Here is a 21,708-nt window from a genome sequence, read left to right as displayed (position 1 = left end):
AATTTTGGTGCATCCCCTGGATTTATTTTCTAGGGGATGCCAGACTACCTAAGCTAACACAGCGCCAGTCTCTGAGCTGGGAGGCCTTGGAACGGAAAAATCAGGTGTGACAGACGATGATTCAGGTGGACATAGCTGTTTATGGAGCCTCTGTTAATGCTTCTTAAAATATTTTAAGTTTCAGCTTCACTTACAAGTGATAAAATACTCTAATACTCTCTTTACTTGCAAAATCTTTTCTGCTACGCATACTTTTGCTTTACATTTGGTTCCACGTCAAGCTTTTCTTGCTTATTATGAAGCAACACTGATTCCAAGCAGCTTTCATATTCCTCTCATCCCAGGTGATGCTTCCCGCAAAGTCCCAGCTTTTATTTCCCTGGTGCCTTTGCCTTACGTACCCTTATCATCAGAACAGCTTTCCTGATGTCGCGAACTCCGTCGTAAACCAAGCGGGAGGCATCTATGAATTCGTTCTCTTCAAATGGCTGCGGGACGTTCGCGCTCAAGGCTTCGATGGCAACCTCCACTTGCTCCGCAAAACGCGGCATGACTAGATTGAACAAAATGCAAGGCAGCGGGATTAGACGCCTCCCTTCGTGAACATTTTTCCCTTCCCCTTGGCCATAAATACTTTCCAACAGGCATGGGACATAGTCCTGTCATAATTTCGAGACACAGGAAGGCTTGAAACAGTTGTCTTCATCTTCCCTCCTCCAACTGCGTGATAGAGAATGTAAAACTTCCTTTAAGAAGTGTGATTTATTAACCTTTAAAGGACTGCAAGTTATCTGAGATATCAGCGAAGTACACCTAACACCTTTACAAATGAGTACTGTACGTACCTTTATTTATACCAAATGACCAAAGCAAAATTCAGCCATATCGCCCGTTAATTCAGATTTGCTAACTGTAGTCTAGCTCAGGTTGAATAACAATCATTTTGTAAAGGACAAAGCACTTTTAGAATGCAATCTAGTAAATGATTTTTGTAAAGGCATATAAAAGAACATTCTGGTTTTCATTATCATCATGTATCTATCACAAAAGATAGCCACGGATATAAGCTAATGGTTCCAGGTGTTATCAACTGTGGTATATGCTTTATGGATGCACAATTAAAGCTATTATTTACTTCTTTAAATAGTTTTAAGGCACTCCTTGAAGTAAACACAGTATGTTAGGAGATTTTTCTTCAGATTTTTATAAACGATTCCTTTGAAAGTATAATCACTGGCATCATGCAGAAAAATAAATGTTCCCAGAATCAGACCTCTAAGAACCTCAACCCAAACCCTAAAAACAAGAACATGAACATCAGGTCCCAATAAGTAATGCACCTGTACTCCTATACTTAGCTCCTTCTATACTTAAATATTTTTAGATCAATATTGCAGGGTGGGGATCTCATATACTACAGGACAAGTAGAATCAATGTTTCATTAGAAACGTGGATCCAAAATCAACTGGGATTAATTTTTACAAATTTCGAAGAACTTGGGTCATGCTTAAGTTTTATAGTTAGCCAGCTTCTCCTTATATTCACATAATTTTTACTTGTCTTCTTCTAACATCTAGGTATCCAAATCAGGGCTATTTGCTATATTTGGCACTATAATTGGAAGAACACTATATATTGGAAGATAACTAAAGAGTTATCTTTGTTTATCATCTTCTCCCTACACCCTTCTTTAATATACTTTTTGGCAGCCTGATCCTGAGCGATGAATACAAAGGGAAATTTCCAGTGTCATTTTCAACAACAGCAGTGAGATTCTTCCCTAAGAAGTAAGCTTTGATTGCAGCAGAAAACCACTTTTCCTTCTTGAACGAATGCCCTTAAATATACTGTATTCATAATGTAAACAATAGGTTTTATGCATCTCATTTTAAAATAATACCTGATTTAAAAGAAAACCACAAAAAATGTGATTCAAGAACAGTTTACTTTCTGAAGAAGACCTGACAGGAATTATGAACTCAGTCTTTCTGTTTCAGACGTGTAGGTATTATTCACTGGATCCTGCTTCCTGAAGAGGAACCCTTTTAAGGGATTAAATCTATTCAAACTTTTTTTATTCTGCCTTTATATAGCCGCGTTCATGCATTCATGAAAGAACAGAGTTGTATCTCTGATACACATATTGTTCAATAAGTGCAATAAGGTCTTAGCACATACTGGGGGAAGGTAACTTAGGGGAGATTTTAAAGAGAAAAGGAGTTTAAGAGAGATGGAAATTCTGGAAACAGTGTCAGTGAATGCACACATCAAGTTATTTTGACTAATGGAGCCCTAGGAAGAGTAGTAGGAGACCAATATGGTTGCATAAGGAGGTCTTTTACCTGAAAATCGAAGAGCAATCATTAACAAAAATGAAAACAAGTAAACATTAAGAATAAAACTTAATTATCTAGGGACAAAGGGACAAAACAAAGAAAGCTAAGGATGCAAAAATGGCAGTAGGGAAGGAGGCAGACAAAGAATATTTAGGGGTTCTTATATTTCTGTCTCGGATTTCCTACATAGCAGATGTGATCAGATATTTCACATAATTAATATGAACTGCAACAGACCTGAATCAGGAAAGCTCTGTTTGGGGAACATTTACATAAACATACATAAATTTATCTATTAAATATATCTTCAAGTTAGCAGAGCATAGTAAAATTTACCCTGCAGTGATTAAGAAAATAATCAAAGCAATTTCTGAACCATCTTTGAGAACTCAAGAATAACAGTGAAGGTTCCAGGGATCTAGAAAAAGAAGCAGCAGCAGCATGTGTCTGTTTTTTAAATGCGGAGAAGGAAGGAAGGATCATAGGATATTCAGCCTAATTTCAGTACCCAGAAAGAAAATGAAACACAATGTAAAACAATTAACATTTAATTATCCTGCAAATATCGAACAGATATTAGACAGACAACTTGAATTTGTCTTGAACAGGTCACCGCAAACCATTACAATATTTTGCTTGGCAGGAGAGGCAGCTAGTGGGTGGGGGGAAGCAGGGGATGTGATACAGCTTGACTTTGGGAAGACTTTTGACGTGGACGCACATGGCATTCTTAGAGACAAACAAGGGAAATGTGAATTAAATTACTGTAAGGTGGATGTAGAACTCACGAGAAGAAGCATCTCAAAGAATGATTACCAGCGGAGCAGTGTCAAACCAGGAAGATATGTCAAGTGGATTCCTGCAATGTGTCTAACAATGCGATGCTGTTGTAAAAAATGGCAAATGTCAATCCAGAATTATTACAATATATAAAAAGGAGGCTTGAGAAGAGATACGATGAAGTTGCAGTCTGTGCTAGCAAGGCCTCATTTGGAGTACTCTGTTGACTTTTAAATACCTCACTTTGAGATTTTTGTAGAGTGTGTATAGGAAAGAGCTGAAAATTGTTGAAAAAAAGTCTTTTGAGGTTGTATCCAGACATAATTCTATGTTTCTATGATATAATCTAGTTCAAACAATACAGATTGCTTCTATATTCTTTTTCTGAAAGCTATCTCTGCCTCAGGTTTAAATGACTCAAATGAAGGAATTTCAAGCAATTCCTGAAGGAAATCAGTTCATAGCCTAATAGATTCCACTGCCCATAACTTTTCCCCCAAAAAAGAAGATGCTTATTTTAATGATCATTGTAATTCATTTCTCTGCTTGCACTACATATTGTAATTCATATTTAACAACTAAACTTTTTATTTGGGCCATAATTATTTTCTTCCAAACTTTGTTGCTTGATGTATAGTCTCTGATGAATGAAAATGAAAGCACAAAGACAAAAAAGGGAGAGGTAACATGCTGCTTCTGTTACACTAGTCTGGTCATAAGCAGACCCTCTCAGAGATCTTCAGACAAGATATAGAAAGATATAGATATAGATATATTGAAATATTTTAACAGATTATTTATTTGCTAAATCAGGACTCCCCTGGTATCATGGAGATAGGCATTAAAATTTTTAATAGAAAGTTGTACTGTCTTCATTCAGCACCACATCCTGAATAATGTGCTCCAGTAAGAAACACTCCTGACCAGAAATAAACATTTAGTTCTTGAGAGAAGTTTTAAACTCAAATACTGTTTTACTAATACAATGCTTTTTGACTCATGACTGCACTTGGACTTGAAATAGAGCTGTATGAGGAGCAAATAGGAGAGGTCAAAGCAGAGCTCAAATGTCTTCACAGGACGACAGGATCGTCCACATGTTTCCACATTCTCTCTGTATTGGATTTTGTCCCTTTCTGCATGGTAAATCACAGGCAAAGCATTTACAGGTTGTTCGTGAGGCTCTTTTTCTTGCCTCCCATCTAAAAGTTTAAATCCTTTGGCTCAAACAATGAAGCATCACCCCAACAGCAATCCAGGTTGGGGCCCCACAGATCATTCTTCTCACTTTGCCACCAAAAAGAGGCCAACACTAATGACTCCATCCATTCGTTCAAGAAGCAGCAGGAGTAGATCCCTAAGCATCAGGGCATGAGGAGGAGATGGAGAGCTACAGTACATTAGTCCTGGTAACTATGGTTCCTCCATGGCAATGTGTGAAGCCCACATGTATTACCATGGTGGCTGCCCCACTGGGTGGGAAAAGCTTCTTTCAACAATTTCAACCTTGCAGACCTGGCTACAGTTTAGTCCTTAATTTACATTATTATAGGTGAGCATTATCTGCCTTTTCAAAATGGAAATAGCTATTAAACTCTGTTATGAATCACTTGCTTGCCAATTGTATTTTTACTTCAGTGCTTGTTTTTGATTAGACAAGCATGAAAAAACATCTTAGACTAATAAGGTCCTATTTCTTATTGTTTCTCTAAGAGTGTTGTCATTTAACGCAGTAACATTTTTGGAAATTAAGAACTCTGTTATTCTCCAGTTAAGGTTATTGAGCCACACTTGGGGAGCTCCATGACAGTGCTGTACGGGGAATACATATCTCAGTTGCAACCACAAAACCTCCAGTCTTTCTTGTCTGTCATTTACTGTACAGAGAGGGATTTTCCTATGCTGCCAGTAAAAGAGCTACAAGCCAAATTCAAGCAAAGACACAAAATCTGTATCTGGAGTTGAAGCTCATAAAGGCATTAAGATAGAGGCTGGCTCATTTATTATGAAGAGAAAGATCAGCTACCAATTTCGGATTCAGAAATAAATCAGTACTTTTGGAGAAAAAACAACCATTGGTTTATTAGTTTGCGCTGTGGTCTTGAAAAAAGTTATGCATATATTTAGATTGAAGAATGTGTTCCATTAACATCTCTTGATCTAACTACATGCATTAAATTAGGCACCGGCATAAATGTTGACAGAGTCAGGTCCCAAGGTAATAGCAATACTTCTAACTCATTGGCTGCTTGTCATTCTGACAAATAAAGATTTTAAAGCTTTACAGAGGAGGTGATTTTGGCACCTAAATTAACTATTTCTTGATTTAGAGGCAAAAACATTCCAGGATTTGATATAAAAAAGGAATTTGTCTTACCTAACCTTGCTTGTCCAAAATGGACATCTAGTCTAAGCTAGAGCTGTGCTCCCACTATATTCAACGGGAAGAGGAACGTCAGAAGTTGATTCACCTTAACTTAAACTGCATTCTTAAAACAGATGTGGTTAATTGTCTAATGGACTACCCTCCGTCCAAGTCCCACTGGAATGGAACCCATGAGTCTCACCTTCGGGCAATGTTTCTAGCCAGCAGACTATTTTTGAATGGCATCAGATGAGCTACTTCTTAGAGCTGTACTTTAAAAAGACAAGAACCTGCTCTTTCCAGTAGCCAGGATTTTGAATCAAGAGGAATCATCCTTCTCAGAGCCCTGAGGTTGTTCCCTGAAGCCTTGACTCAGACAAATCAGATACTTGGGCTCCAGGGAAACGAGCGTTCTCAGACGCCTCTTATATTCAACATCTCTGGCTAGCTCTAGGTTGCTCTCACTCATTTAAGAATTTGTAGATGTCCTTCTGAACCACCTCATTTTCCCTAAGCCATGTTCATAGAGACAAGACACTTAACTCTAGATGCCAATCACCACGTAGAAATAACCCTTAAGTGATTGTAAAAATCTAGTCTAAATGATTTGGAAAATTTATGCAAGAATCGCATGGCAGACTGATGGTTTGGACCACTACACTGCTAGAAGTTGAAGGAAGAGTCCCCAAAAATCTCACACCAAGAATACTTGCTTCTACTAAGCATCACAATTGTGTATGTAACATAAAGAGATGGAATTATTCACATATAAACAAAGACTTATACAAACTTATAAACAAAGAGTCATCAGGGGAGACTAACAAAGTACAATCCACGAATGACCTACTACATTAAAAAGAATATGCTCTGTTAATTAGGCTGTGGGGAAAATCCCGCAGCCATTACCCAGATTTAAGGGGTTTTATTACAGGAAAGTCACAAAGCAATCACTTAAAAAATGTAAAAGTCAAGATGCAACTTCTTCTTCCTCTTATTTTTTCATACATTAATTTACTTACCTGAGGAAGGAACACAGTCTACCTGGATATTTAAGTATTTTAAACAGGTATTTCAAAAATAATTTCTATGGGGTGTCTGACCTACTCTCTAGAAGAATGCACAGTTTCTCAATTTAGTTTGAGCGATGAATAAGGAATTGAACATGACACTTTATTTAGCTTGAAGTGTTTGTCAAAGTCTGGTTCTATAAGAACTGTAAATTCCTTATCAGCAGACTCTAAGTATTTCATAAAAGGTTTATTAAACCCTAGCCTCACATAATATTGTAATTTATAAGATTTTCAATCATGATTATTATATTGCTAATTAAAAAGAAAAAGCTTTTTACTGCTATACTAAAATAGGGTACTAGTGCACTGCAGATGACAGTATTTGACCAACTGGTTTTCAGATAGACAGATTTGATTTAAATGTTTTGTTGTTAGGGCTCAAATATCCTTCTATCCATGTATCTTTGTAAAATGTGTTGCGCAGAGACATATCATGCCTTCACATACAGAAACCAATACTATTTTTGTTGTCATGAGGAAGTAGTGCCAAAATTAATTATGTCCGTGCTTTACATCACCGAATTGGCTTTTCAGAGTTTACCATCATGTGCTCTGAGAAGCGGTCCCTTCTGTTGTAGCTAGTACAAGTATGAGTCCTCATCAGCTCTAGACGCCAAACCCCATGTGTCTCAAATTGGTCACTCAGGAAAGAGGAGTAGCAAAATTAGGGGAAAGCAGGCAGCATGCTGATTTAAATGTTATGGCAGAGAAAAGGATGGAACATCACTGACCAAGCACAAGACCATCTTTTCTCTTCTTGCTATTCACTGATTCATCCTTCCCCTGATGAAACGATTAAAGGACAGACGTAAAAAAGATTAATATGCATACTATATAGCATTTTGCAGTAAACACAAGACTTTCAGGAAGCATCAGCCCTCACTGCCACCACTCTGCATCACCAGTTAGCCGTGCAGAATAAAACAAATGTTCTCAGGGTGCCTTGAATGATGGCAGAAGTGCTAACCCTATGGTCCATATGCGTTTGGTAAGTCTGTCTGACACCTCACAGAAGGCTCTGCCTGCAGGTATACACAACCACGCTGGGTAGACACCGTAATATAATGCTGTCGGGAAATGTCGGACTTGCTCCTCATGYGCAGCACGAGTGAGTTACTCATGCTCTACAGGACTTAGTGGGATGTCTGGATAGATAACGGTGGTTTGGTTGGAGTTATGCTACCACATATTGCGAGATATGGACACGTATAAAAGAAGAAATAAATCTTCAAACTCTGCCCAGGTCTGTGATTCACAGAAAGAGAACGTGTCTAGGGAAAACCAGGCAAGTGGTGTCTGCAGGGAGGTGCCTCATGGAGAATATAGTAGGCAATCGTGTAATGCAAGGGTATTGCATAAAGCATACAAGTAAGGATTACAAACGAAGGCTGCAGGGACATATGCGTCTCACCAATTTCAGATGTCTCACTCGTTCTCCTGCCTAATCGTGCCAATAAAAAATACATCGAGTGAGTACCCCAGCAATATTATTACAACTAAATGGAACTCCCTTCAGGTTAATACTTTAAATAAAAGCTAGCTGCAGCTCTTCAAAAAAATCTCTCAAGAAAACAGTTGAGTGCTGTTGGCTTATATAACGCAAGACCGAACAATACGCCGTTTCTGGCTTTGGTTATAAGTTTGTGTATATCTGCATGTAGGTGTGTGTAGGCAAGGGGATGCAAGGAAAGCCAGTGTTTTTATTTTATTTTAAAAGATTATTGTACAATTCACACTTATATTCGCAAAACATTCTGCTGGAGCGAGTCAGCCTTTGTCACATTTTTCCGCCTATACTTTCTGGACGTGGGACAATTTTTTTTTTTTTTTTACCTCAACAATCATGTTCTTATTTGTCTGTTTTGCAAAATATCTCTTAAGAGGGAGATATGCTTTTGAGAAAAGATTTGAACAGTAACTAAATAATAAAGATTTATGAAAATAGGCACTTCTCTTATACTAATCTACCCTTCCTTATCTTAAGTGTCTTTCCAAACTAAGCAGTCCTAGTCTTTTTAAACTCTCCTGGATATAATTTGCCTCCAAACCCTCACATGTTTTTAATCATTTTGTCATCCTTATCTTGATCTTCTTCCACTTCTGGAAGATCTTTTAGTTGTGATCTAAGCTGAAAGATCTCTTTGGGGCATTCAGTGACTATCCACCTTAGTGTACCAGCTACCATCTTCGGCACTCCTTTGCTTGCTGTTGTGCACGGAAAAGGTACCTGCGCCCAGTTGTCCATAATGATACCTCATATTTTTTTCTGAGAGGTTGAATTAGCGTAGAGCCTGCCAATGGAGATATATGCAGTTTAAATTGTTCCTCTTACCTGGATAAATTAAACGAAATTATCTTGCGTTTTTGTCTTGCTGATAAGGAAACTCCGTTACTCTAGCCAGCCAAATTAAACAAAAACTTCCTTTTGGAAAATTTTGCTTTTGTCTATTCCCCTGTTAGTTAATACATTACCCAATACCAACCACAGTGCTGACCCCTGAAGCATCTCAGGATTTACCTTTTTGCATGCTGAGAAATGGTCATTTATTCTTTGCTCCTGTCCTGTAACCAGTTCTTAATCCATCAAAGGCCTTAACATTCACTCCATGGTTACCCATTTCCCAAACAGCCGTGTGCGAAGGACTTTATCAAAAGCCTTTGAAAATCTAAATCATTACATTATATTCTCCTTTAGAATTACATTCTATTTTAAAACTCTTTAAAACTGGAGAGAAAAAGAAATATTATTTAAACTTTCAGACACCATGGTGATTTAATCATCTCTTATGTGTCTCATTTAATTGCTTTATAATTTTTTTATATGGCTTCTCACTGTATTCCTCTGGGTATTGAAAGTGGCCTCTGGTTAAAAATTCTTTGGATCAGACCAAGCACTTCCTTCAAATATGAATGTAATGTTAGGTATTCTCTGATCCTTTTGTAAAATATCTGTTTTCAATACGCATTATAAATGTTTTTGTTGGTGATATCTTTATCTTTGGGTTTCAGTTTAGCAAAACCTTAAAGAAAATGTTGAAGTSCTTTGCAGAATAAAGGCCATAATCTCTTCAAAACTCCCGAATAAATGCTTCCCTGTTCTGAGGATGATGCTATCTGTAAGCTGGACTATAACTACCTGGAACCCAAATAAAACATGAATTTAACATCATTCATTTTTAAATAGTCTCCATTTTTGAATTTTTAGCTCTCCCTCAAATGTAATATCCTTTTTTTTTTTTGCTTAAATTCATCTTGTGTCCTTCTACATTTTGTCTCCTTTCATATTACTACTGAAAAATCTGTCTTTACCCCATATTAATATTAGCTTTAATAACATCTTTGAGCTGTTTTTTCCTAGTGATAAACATCTTTAAAAATCACCCTACTCACATTGATATACCTCTCACAGACACGTTGCTGAATTGCCGCTGGTGCTGATTTTGAACCTTAGTCCATTCTGACAAAGAATAAAAAATTTGAGTGGAACAGAAGACAGGAGAGCGACCTACACTTACCTACTTGGTAACAGTTAGCTAACAAGTCATTAGGATATTTCTAAGGCATGCTAAAGGCTGAAAGTGAAATTTATGGTCTGAATCAGAGAGCAGATGATTTCAAATTTCAAACACCCTTCAGAGGAGTGAGAATCCTAAATACTACGCTAGTGGTTGTTCCCGAGTGGTTCCCAGAAATCACAAAATGCAAACTGAAAGAAAAAAAAATTCTGAAAGTTTTCAGTGCCCTTCCCGGCCAGTTCCATGAGTTTTGCTTTTTCTCCTTCACTTCCCATTTCACTCTCTTTCACTACAGCCCTGCAAAGTCTGCTCCAGTTTTCCCAATTTAAATTCAACCCTCTGACCTTTTAAGAATGTCACAGCCTTTCTTCCCTGCCTGCATCTCAGAACTCTTTAAAAATAATATTCAACCTTCTTCCCTGCTACTTGATTGCTTTCTGCAGACAATTCTTTTTCCTTCTTTGGAAACCCATGCCTTTTGCTTTCTGGGTCCAGGGAAAGAACCTTTCCAGGTCCCTTCTGGGTCACCTTCCCGCTCTACTCAGCCCTGGTGAGGCCGCATCTGGAGTACTGTGTCCAGTTCTGGGCTCCCCAGGACAAGAGGGATGTGGCACTACTGGAGCAAGTCCAGCGAAGGGCCACAAAGATGATTAGGGGACTGGAGCATCTCTCTTATGAGGAAAGGCTGAGAGAGCTGGGCCTGTTTAGCCTGGAGAAGAGAAGGCTGAGAGGAGATCTTATCAACGTGTACAAGTATCTGAAGGGAGGGTGTAAAGCAAACTTTTCAGTGGTGCCCAGCGATAGGATGGGCACAAACCGAAACACAGGTAGTTTGGTCTGAACACGAGGAAAAACTTCTTTATTGTGAGGGTGACAGAGCACTGGACCAGGTTGCCCAGAGAGGTTGTGGAGTCTCCATCCTTGGAGATATTCAAAACCTGACTGGACGTGATCCTGTGCAACGTGCTCTAGGTGACCCTGCTTGAGCAGGGGGGTTGGACTAGATGATCTCCAGAGGTCCCTTCCAACCTCAACCATTCTGTGATTCTGTGATTCTTAATTTCATAGTTTGCTACAAATGGTAGACAACAATAAAGTGCTACGTCCAAAAGAAATGCTGGTGTTACCGCAACATAAAAAGACATGGACAACTATCACCCACCAAAAGATAACTGCCCCCATAGCTGTTGATATTAATGACATATTTATGATCAGCAGAAGTAATGGAGCTCCATTTTCTAAGCCTGTAGGTGTTGTACTTTGATTCTGTGGGATCGAACAAGGTGAAAACTCAAAGGTTTTCCTACAGTCAGGACACCTGTGTGTTCCTCTCTCTCTCTCATGTATTTTCTGCGATCTGGTGAGATGTGACATACAGTGCAGATCCTCAGCGAGGCTCTAATATGTATTAGAGAACTAGGTTAATACGTGTATGTCTCCTGCAGCCAGGTACCAGCAAGGCCCTGAGGACACACAAGGCCTCCCTGGCCCTGCCCAGCCTCCCCTTAGTGCCAAATCACTGATGGATAGCTAAGTTATTCAAATCATTCTTAATACCCCGGTTGCTTTCTCCTTGCTGTATTTATTTAACTATGCAGGGAAGAGTGCGTAATACAAAGGCTACGCAAGTCTGCATATCATCACAGAATCGTCTGCAGGACAAAACAACAACAAAAAACCTGAAACCCTGAAGCTCTGTTTTACTCTTGCAGCACCCAATTAACGTCCACTGAAATCTCTATGAATTTTGCCTTTCTTTGCAGCAAGCCTCATAGACTCTGTGGTTTCATAGTTTTCATCTTGGTTTTATATGAATGTCAGCAAGAGTCAGGTTTTTAGTTTGTTTTTACGGGAAAATAAAATAACTCAACTTTAAAACGACATTAACCAATACGCCGCTAACTAATACTTTTGGAGATAATAAGCTAGCCTCCAAGACATACTTGGCTATAAAGGCAGTGGGTCAGCCAAGCGCAACCAAAAAAAAGCACTGAAATGTAGGGGAAAAAAAACATATATTCCAAGAGAAGTGTAGGCTCTAAATTAAAACAACAAATAAAACTTGAAGGTGAAATCYGTTATTAAAGTAAGATTTGCACGGTTGCAGCTTTTCAAAACTAACAATTGCTTTCATTAAACATGAACTTTCTCTTAAAATAAATAAATAAATAAAACAACGATTAGGAAAGTGTTTCTCTTTCCCCAAGAGCGTATCTCTATTTCTGTACGACCTGTGGATCAAACCCAGTGCTCGCCCCACACTATGAAATCCCAGGACACACAGGCTTACGTGTTAGCAGTGGCTTCCCTCTCCTGAGCTGCCAGTTAGAAGAATAAATTATAATAACAAGAGAAATGTGCTGTGCTTATTTCCCCTCCATTGTTATTTAACTAAATTTTCCCCAGCTTTCAAAAGCACTTCATTTAAAAACGAATAAAGGTTAAATTAGCAATGAAGAGAAACAAGGAAAAGATAAGGTGTTTATCATTACGCTTCTCCCCGAGAGCTACTGAAATCCTGAGGTTTCGACCTGCACGCCTGTGGGTGGAACGCGTCCCTAAATAAATCACCACCGCCATTCTTTACTGCTCCATAAAACCTGCTCAAGATCTCAAGGTGCTCTGGAAACATTCACGGAAAAGCCTCTGGGGGTCTTTGGGAGATCTTACTACCATCTTTTTTTCCATAGGAAGAGATTAAACACACTGCTAGTCTTAACCACACTGCTAGTCTGTGGCACAGTGAATAATAAAATGAATATATATATATATAAAGATATATATATATAAATAAATATATATATATAAAATATTATATATATATATGGAGTAGGGTGGTCTAAACATCATTCTCACCTCTTTGCTCATGCTGTGGCCCTAGAAAAAAACACACCTTTTTTTAATCATCAATCACAGAGAATTCATAATCAACGCCTTTGTAAATGGCCTAAAAAGCTGCAGATAGAAATGTGCTGTAATATTACGAGCCACATTCATGGCTGGCATAAATCATCTCAGCTTCATTGACTTTAGGGACTTTGGGCCCGTGCTGTCTTCTGAACTTCACAAGGACAGTTCTCATCATTTAAAACATGCATTTTTGGCTTTTTTTTTTTCCTTTTTGGTTTTATACTCGTAAGTTTACTTCTATTTTTAAAAGAACAAAATATAATAACCTTGACACCGAGGAAGAGGGACGCAGTTTTAAGCACTGCATCCCAGCATTAACAAGTCAATGTTGTCAAGATTCACTTAGTCCAGAGCTTCTAGTACTTATTTTTAATTCAAATTGTATTAAGGAGTGCATTAAATACGGAATGTATGGATTTAATGTGCCTACTGTTGGTTCAGTTTACTGTGGTTTATCACTGTCCACTAGTCCTTTGAAAAATTAATAGCAAAAATTTTATGTAATATTAGGTCAGAAATTTTAGCCTAATAAAAAGTCTGAAAATATCTATTTTTTTTGTTTAGTAAAGAAATCTTACTGATGGGAAGAATTCTTCAAAATCTCTCCTTTTTTGTTAAAGGAGAGTTTAACAGGAGTGCACAAGAAAGCATTTTACGATATCATACAGGATTATTTTCTTTCTGTGAATTCATACTAGCAGTTCAGGCACTTTTGCAGCTAAGATAGAGCATGCGTTCCACTGATCTCTCATTGATTATACAAAAAAATAGGGGGACTAATGACTACCATTTCCTGATCCACTTCTGCCTCTCTCTCTAAAAACCACCTCACGCTCAAATAGAATCACCATATTTTCAGAAAAACAAAAACAAAAAAACCACCAAACCAACAACCCTTATTCCACTACATCCAAGGTATCGAGGGCCAAAACCTCACAGCAGAGCAGCTGTGAAAGTTAATTTCGACAAGTGTTGAGTCCCCAGTGTGAATTTACAACCATTGTGCGTGCTCAAGGCATGACGTTCTGGTCAAAAACATGATAGTAAGAACCTACATTTCAGCTATAATTTCCAATACATCATAATGAAAGGGCAGAAAAAGAAGAAATTCCTGATTTTGGTCCTTGGGATTTATTTGTGCAAAGAGGGCTTGGGGTCCCTATTAGGACCAACAGACCTTATGTTGGGGGCAGTAATCACACGACAACCAATATGAAATCACTGCAACATGTTTTTAGCTCATTTTGCTGATTTCTATACTAGAAGCTAGCACAGATGCTACCAGTTCTAAGACAGGTTTTGCTTTTCTGCTTCGCAGGGAGCTGTCTGGTGGTTTTGACCTAATGTTACATTTGTTATGTATGTGCAAACGGGCTCATTCTCACTTTTTACCTCTAAAATAATCTTGATGCTTATAAAGCCTACATGAGCAAGCGCAGTCAGGTAGGGTAGGATCAGCTCAGCAATTTTTGGAGGTCTACGTTGTGCGTGTCTACTTCACAGCCAGTCACTTGTACAATGGGCGGAGATCTAGCCCATAAAGTCAATGAAATTTAAAGCATGACCCATCTGACCAAACGTAGGCACCTACTTTAAGATGAGAGAGCCCTTGACAGCACTGACTGCACTGAACAACTCAGCCACACATAGCAACAGATAAAACAGAGTATAAAGGAGGTCTAAAAACACCAGCTGAGATGTAATCACTTATATTTATTCAGATGAATCCAACCCTTGGTCTGTGAAGGCAAAAACAGATTAAAACATCAGTGGTTTTACCTAATCTATCTGTCCATTTAATCTAGCAGACTTCTGCATTTTTTTCAGCCAGGCAATTTATTTTCAGTCACTCAAATGTATTTTCAATGAAAATTTGTTTTGTTTAGTTTAGAAACACAATCTTAGTCACCAACAAGCACGTTCACCTGCACAGACCAAAGAGTAATATTTATTTTTCCGCAGGAATATCTTAGAAGAGCAGATGTTGACAATTTGCCTATCCAGTCRCTGAAAAAGGATTTGTAATGATTTTCTAGAGACAGGTATAATTCATAATGAACAAACTCAGAAGGAACTTGAAGAAAAGATTATGTATTTTTTACTTAAATACACTGAACCCCTGATGAAGTAAACTATCCTCCATGGGTTATTGAATTTCTTTTCCTGTACAGCTCTTGTTAATATGACTTCTACAGTAGCATTAAGCAGAGAATAAAGAAGCACTTTATTCATTAATTAATTCATTAATTTGCCATTAAGCCATTAATTTGTTTGTTTATATCTCATTCTCAAGCATGGATCTCCCCCTAAGTTACCAATTTCAAAAAACTAACTGCAAGTTGTAAGTGACTTGTATTGAACAGTATTTCAAATGCGCTTACCAGTTTCAGAGAGCAGTTTGGTAGCTTCCAGGACCTTCTCCGTATAAACTCCCGTTTCATAGTTTTCCATCTCTGCATTAATGATGTGAATAACTCTGGCTGCGCGGCCCCGGATGGCACCAGCAGTTCTGTCCAGTGTATCGACATCCCCCTCTTGGAGAGCAATCACACACTTATTCACATCTTCCAGAATATGGTTTTCTGGAAAGTAGGGGGGAAAAAAAAAAAACACATATAAGGCTCATTCCATTCTATCTCAGAGCAAAGCTTACAGATTTGGGTAAATGAAAAATGTCAATGCATTAAAAAAATGATAACTGTCCTTATTCCATTCCTTAATACTGCAAAACAAATACCAATCGGTGACACGGTGCCATTCGACAGCAAAAATCCCACGTATGATATTTATCCTTAGAAGGCACTGGGCTACATCCCCTCCCCTGTGCTGGGAGGACCTATCTGTTATTCTTTGAAAAACAGTCAAATTAATTTCAAACATCACGCTGAATTCTATTATAATAAAAGTGCAATAAAAACCAATGCAAGAAGGAAACTGGCCAAAATGCTATGCAGATGCTCTGACAAACAGTTGGGTGATTTTTTTGAAGACTAATTTATCCATTTCTATAAATGCTTAGTATATGTGGTTCATTTGTGCCTGAAAAAGTTAGAAAAGAAAACCAATTTGAAAAGAGAGCAACGAGTGGCTTTTGTAGGCAGCGGGGAGTCTRTGCCCCAGCAGTTACCTCCTTTGCTCCATCTATGCCACCTGCACCCCAGATTAAGGTGTGGATTTTTCATGACAAAGTATAATCATATGCAATTGTGCATATTCTGAAATAACAGTGGACAATAGTGGGTCTCCTCAGATGATGCAATATTAAGCAGATTTATTGAAATCATGGGAGCTGAATCAGTTTTGGCCACTCACAATCCAGCCACCTATTCTTCTGTACATGCTGCAGTGTCATTGTTTGAGTAGTATGATCGCATACAGAAAATATGAAAGGATGGAGCAGATTCTGAGTAGCTCAAACACTCTTTCCCTTCAGCTAGAACAGTTAAAACAATCATTCCAATAATAAAGCCATGACTGAATTTTACATTTGACCAAAGTCACTCTGAGAAACTCAGCAACTCTAAACAGCAACTTACTTTTCTGCCAGAGATACCAGTAAACTGAAAATAAAATGTAGTTCTTCGCAGTAGTAATAAATTTAGAAAAAAATCAGTTCACCAGCTGCTTTTTGTTAATTATCCTTAGCCACAAAAATAGAACTCATGAGGATTATTAAAAATTCAAGGTAGGATCATTTGATGATTTCAGAAATGTTTGACATGATGTCGGATTTCAAACTGTAACAACTCTGAACAAAAACTGAAAGTCCCCTGTGCTGTGAATCGGAGTCATTTGAAAGGCAAAGTTCTTTGTTTAAAAGATTGTCTATCTACATGTAAAAAAAAAATGTTGCTTTGCTAAAATAGTTCTTCTTCACCATCATCATTTTCTTTACCATGCCATGGCCAAATTTTGCCTGGCAAGAAGTCCTTTCTGAATGTGAACGGGAAATGTGTTTRGAATATAAAGTAACTCATCAAAATTATGGTCAGCCTCCTTTCGGTAGCCACTGTATTAATAAAACATATGATCAACTCTGACACATAATATGAAGAGGAGGAGGTGTCATTTACATTTAATCAGACACCAGCCCATTTTTAATGCTTCACCGGTTTAACAACAAAAATAAACTACTCCGTGTAAGCCAAGGCTTCAGAAGTTATAGCTAGCAGCATGAGGCTTTCTAGATACACTGGATGCTTCTTCATTTTTAATAGATATAGATATCTATGGAGAATAATAGAAAGAAGCTTAAAAAATCCCCCAAACACTAACTTTTAAGCTACCTTGGGAAGTTTCAATCTAGAGCCAAACACCGTAACTCAAGACTGTCTCAATAAATGTGTTACAAGAAAAACACGATTTGAAAATGACRAAAAATAAAAATGTCATCCGTGCAAATAACCTCTGATTTTACGGATACAAGTGCTTGGAGYGAACCAAAGCCCCCAGACAACTAATCAAATGGGCATTCGGAGCACGTTTCCCAGCTCTTCAGCTCGCGGGCTGGATCTGCAGGTTGCCCCTTTGTTGTAGAGCTAGGTCTGTTGAAAAGCGTTTGCCAGCTTCTACTGTCAGACCACAACGTACGTGCTACCAGGGTCTGAAGTACTCTCTTACTCTGCGAGGTCATTTCCATCTTCTTGTCATGGCTTGCAGTGCACACTCTAGCAGCGGCGCTGAACAGCGGAGTGCGGTTAGACTAAACCAAGCCATGTCCTTGTTACTAGCAATAACAGGATGCAACCAAACAAAACAGAGGGCAACAAAGAAAATTGAGGATTTTTTTTTAAAGGATAAATAATCTTTTTCCCTAAGATCTCTACGTTTTATTAGGAAGTCAAGGAAACTTCAAGGAAAGGAACTTAAAGCAGAATGCAGTAATATTAAGGCCAAGCAGCCCCCTGAAGGTTGGCTCCTCTGTGAGGTTAGCTTACTCTGAGTTAACCTTAGCAAACTTGATGTCCCTGCTCACAACAATCAACTTCATCTCTTTAAAACCTTAACTGAGAAATGAGTTTTCTGCAGCAGACACTTATCCTGAGATACCCTGCACTTCACAATTATAGCATTCGTGGCATATGACTACGTTTAACAATATATTCTGCTGCAAGTCTACTATTTTAAGAGGAAGATGGAGAAAAGATTGTGACCCAAAGAATCAAATTTCCTTCTCTTCTCCATCCTTTCTCCAGTTAAGGACTAAGTCACTTTGCCTGTTTTTGTAGAAGAGCTTGCTTCTCATTGCAATCATTCCTACCTTAGAGAACTGCAAAGGTTTCTTATTTCTCATACTGCTTTACTTCTCCTTCCCATGTGCTTGCGTTGCAAGCTGCACTGATAACTCTGGGACCCAGAAGTGCTTCCCAGCTCTCTGGAAATGTATACCCTGGTCACGTCCTGACAGCCCATGTGGATAGGTCTCATACGTGCCATCTGCCTATCTCCCTTCCTCCCACGCCTGGTCAGGGCCTGGTTACCTGGAACAGGTGATCAAGGGGGCCAGGACTGTGCAACACACCTGCCCCACTGTTCAGATGCAGCTGATCTGAGCAAGGCTAAACCAGAAAGAAAGGGAAGTTCATCTTTCCTCCTTTTGCGTACAGCTGCATAAGGACTCCGACAATTTTCTGCTAACACGCTCAGCCTGTCGCAAGACAATAATACATTTTAAAAAGGTGGCCAAAATCCTACTTTGTGCCTGACTTGAAACTAAACTTCTCTCCAGAAATAGAAGTACATATAGGAGGCTATTTTCTGGAGGACAAAATGCTAACCATTGCTACTAGGGACTACTTGGCAGGGCTTGGTTGCTCCCACTGAGTATTGCATTCCAATAGGACGGACTAATGCACTAATGATGCTTAAGGAATTACAGGTTTTTTTCTGCTCTGACCCATTACTTTAATTTATTGGCGTACTTTTTTCAGACTCCCTTGATCCCAGTACCTGAGACAGAGAGGAAATCGTCCACCGAAGTGATGTCATCAACAGCTTCAGTGAGAACTCGCACTTGTTTCTCCCACTGGTCTTTGAAGACATCCATGTTGTCCTGTGCTACTTTGCTCTGGGGTCTGGCCGCCAACGTGAGTGCAGCATTTATTACCTATTATTCAAAATCATTTGTTATGAGGAATGGCAAAAAATTTCTCAAGGGAAAGAACAAATTGATTAAAGACTGTGTTACGAACACAGCAGCTGTACAACCCTGCTCATTACCCAGGTCTCAAGACCTGAATCTATTTTTCACAGTTTGTGCAAAGCAGTCAACAATGTAAAGACAAAGGCAAGGCTATAATCTTTGCATAGGGTGTTTTTCTGTGTCAGCTACCTTAGCTTTTTAATGCCAAAAGAGTTCTCAGGTACTTTTTAGCATGAGTCTTACTTACCTGTGGGCACAGACTATCAATCTGCGTTGCTGCCATACGGACTAACTTCACACCTTCTTCATTATTAGAGATTGAACAGGCCAGATTTGCAACCTGCAATGAAATCAGCAGAAAGAGAATCAAGTTTTCAGCAAGTGGGCCATTTTATACTTTCTTCTCTCTTTACTAGCCTTGCCTAGAATGAAGGATTTGTATGCAAGAGGCATGATACGGCATCTTCTGTGCTGATGAACAGAAACCCATGTAGATTATTTCCTTACCAGCAAACTGAACTAGCAATCTTCACTGTTAGATATTTTTCAAAATTTTCTGTCACTGCCAAGTGTTTTACCTCCTCCTCCATAGCTTGTAGATTACAGTCTCCAAACAACTTCTTAGGAGATTTAATATCCAAACAATTATCTATACATTTCCTTTTCTCTCACTTTCTTTTCCCTTTTATTAACCATGTACATTATGAATAACTGCAATCAGGCTAATCCATATACTCTGAGCTTTGCCACATGAAGAATCTCTGAGGTCCTAACACATGAATTTGTGCTTTGCCATCCATAAACAAAATCCTGATACCTTCACTAATACTGGGAAGTTATATATTTCTCAAGTATCCCCATTATTTCAGATCTTAATGGCTTTAGGCATGTCAAAATTATCTTAATTCTCAGCCAGACCTTTTTATTTCTATGGGGCTGTTTGCTCTAGAGTAGAATGTGCATCAGTAAGAGTATCATAACTTGGTTATCTGAAATGTCTCAGTGAAATGCTTCATTCTGTAAAGGATGCCTAAATATCTCATTCGGAGATGTAGGTACCTACATGTGCTTGCTCTGCCACAGTTTGGGGAAGTCTGAACCTCAAAATATTGAGGATGGTTTGGAGAAGATAAAGGCAGAGGAGACTTTGAGGGACACCTGAATGAGATCAAGCAATCAAACCATGACCCCAAACACCACAAAGCTGCATTTCTGTAGCTCAGATGCAAGCGTTGGAATCTCTTCTCCTAGTGCATACAGTGCTTCTTGCAAAAAATCCATTCCCCAAAGCTTTGTGCCAGCCCACGAATCTGCCTTGGGGTTTCAAAACACCAGTCATGTCTCAGTACATGTAATTATGCTAATCAGTGATATTTAAATCACAAAGGTACATTTTGGGAGGGGGGAGTACAAGATTATTTTTTTTAATCAACCAAAAGTATGGCTCTTAATTCTAATCTACATTAAAACAAACTTATAAAAATTTAAATATGCTTCCTTGATATTATTCACTGTGCCCGAAGGCATAACTATCAGTTGGAAATGATTCATGAATTAGTTCAAATATCCCCATCTTTCCAATTTTCCTCTGGTCTCCCCTTGTGGTATTAATCTGTTCTCGTCGCCAGTGCACATCGCCACATTAGCCTTGATCCATCTGTTCTTCCTAGAACCTATTTCGCTTCGCAGTTATTTAGAACGTGGTTTGCATACATCACCGTGCCAAAGCCCAGCGAAGAAAAGGACCTTAGGCTTCAAAGAGTCTTACAGGCATTTCCTCGTCGAGATTTTATCATAATGTTGTGATTTTTATTTTCATTTCATGGTGAGACAAATGAGTTAGTCTGTTTGTTAACAGCCTTACAGCACTCACGTCAAAAATGTTCTCCTAAGCTGACATCTTCCAATTAATTTACCATTTTCCGTAGCCACTTCTTTGCACACATCAAACAGACCCCTTTAATCTTCATGAGAAACAAAAGCTAAGCAGGATAATAATTAGAATGCAGTAACGTAAGTGGAAATTATAGACCTTCAAAACTAGCAAATGGTATTAAGTTCAGCAAAAGCCAGCTTCCTGTATTTAAAATAAGTAGTCTTTTAGATTGCCCTTTCATTTTGTGATTAGCAAGATGACAATCCGTCCTAAGGCTCCAGATGCACCATATATCTTTCTTTCTCTCAGAGAGCAGCGAGATACGGGAGTGAAAGACTCTGGGTGTCACGAAATGGCAATCAAACTGTTAGGCAGCCCTGTTTCTTTGAGTTCTCCTGAAATAGATCTTCTCAGAACAAAGTCAGAGAAAATCAAGCGTATTTCTTCTCTCTCCCTGTTAAATATTCTTTCAATAGAATTTGATGAGATGATAGCTGGATATTGTAAAATGTCCTGGTTTTGCAAGAGAGGCAACCTGAGAAAAATTCTTCTCCCGTTTTGTAAAATACTTCAGAAGCCAGTATATTGTTTTGGATACAACTATCAATACCCAAGGAGTAAAAGGGTAATGTATGGCTACATTAACCATGCCTCAAAACAGCATTATAGTTATCTATTTCCAAAATTGAAAAAAAAATGGATGCATCTCATAT

The 21,708-nt window shown here is 38.5% G+C and overlaps 1 protein-coding gene across 6 annotated transcripts in view; it reads right to left on the bottom strand.

Annotated features, from left to right (window-relative positions):
- Nucleotides 1–21,708, bottom strand: part of CTNNA2 (catenin alpha 2) — a 418,807-nt gene that overhangs the window by 46,931 nt on the left and 350,168 nt on the right. For 5 of the 6 annotated variants that reach the window (XM_026072715.1, XM_026072713.1, XM_026072714.1 and 2 more), the window contains 4 exons: nucleotides 19,367–19,459; nucleotides 18,927–19,083; nucleotides 15,359–15,559; nucleotides 402–553 (listed from right to left, as the gene is read on the bottom strand). In XM_026072715.1, the coding sequence (XP_025928500.1) occupies nucleotides 402–553; nucleotides 15,359–15,559; nucleotides 18,927–19,083; nucleotides 19,367–19,459 (603 nt within the window). The remainder of the gene's footprint in view (nucleotides 1–401; nucleotides 554–15,358; nucleotides 15,560–18,926; nucleotides 19,084–19,366; nucleotides 19,460–21,708) is intronic. The other variant, XM_026072717.1, reaches the window with a different exon arrangement.

This window comes from Apteryx rowi, unplaced genomic scaffold, assembly GCF_003343035.1.
Source record: "Apteryx rowi isolate R43461 unplaced genomic scaffold, aptRow1 scaffold_35, whole genome shotgun sequence".
NCBI classification, from domain to species: Eukaryota; Metazoa; Chordata; class Aves; order Apterygiformes; family Apterygidae; genus Apteryx; species Apteryx rowi.
The sequence above is the reverse complement of the archived record's forward strand: the minus strand, read 5'-3'. Positions and strand labels throughout refer to the sequence as shown.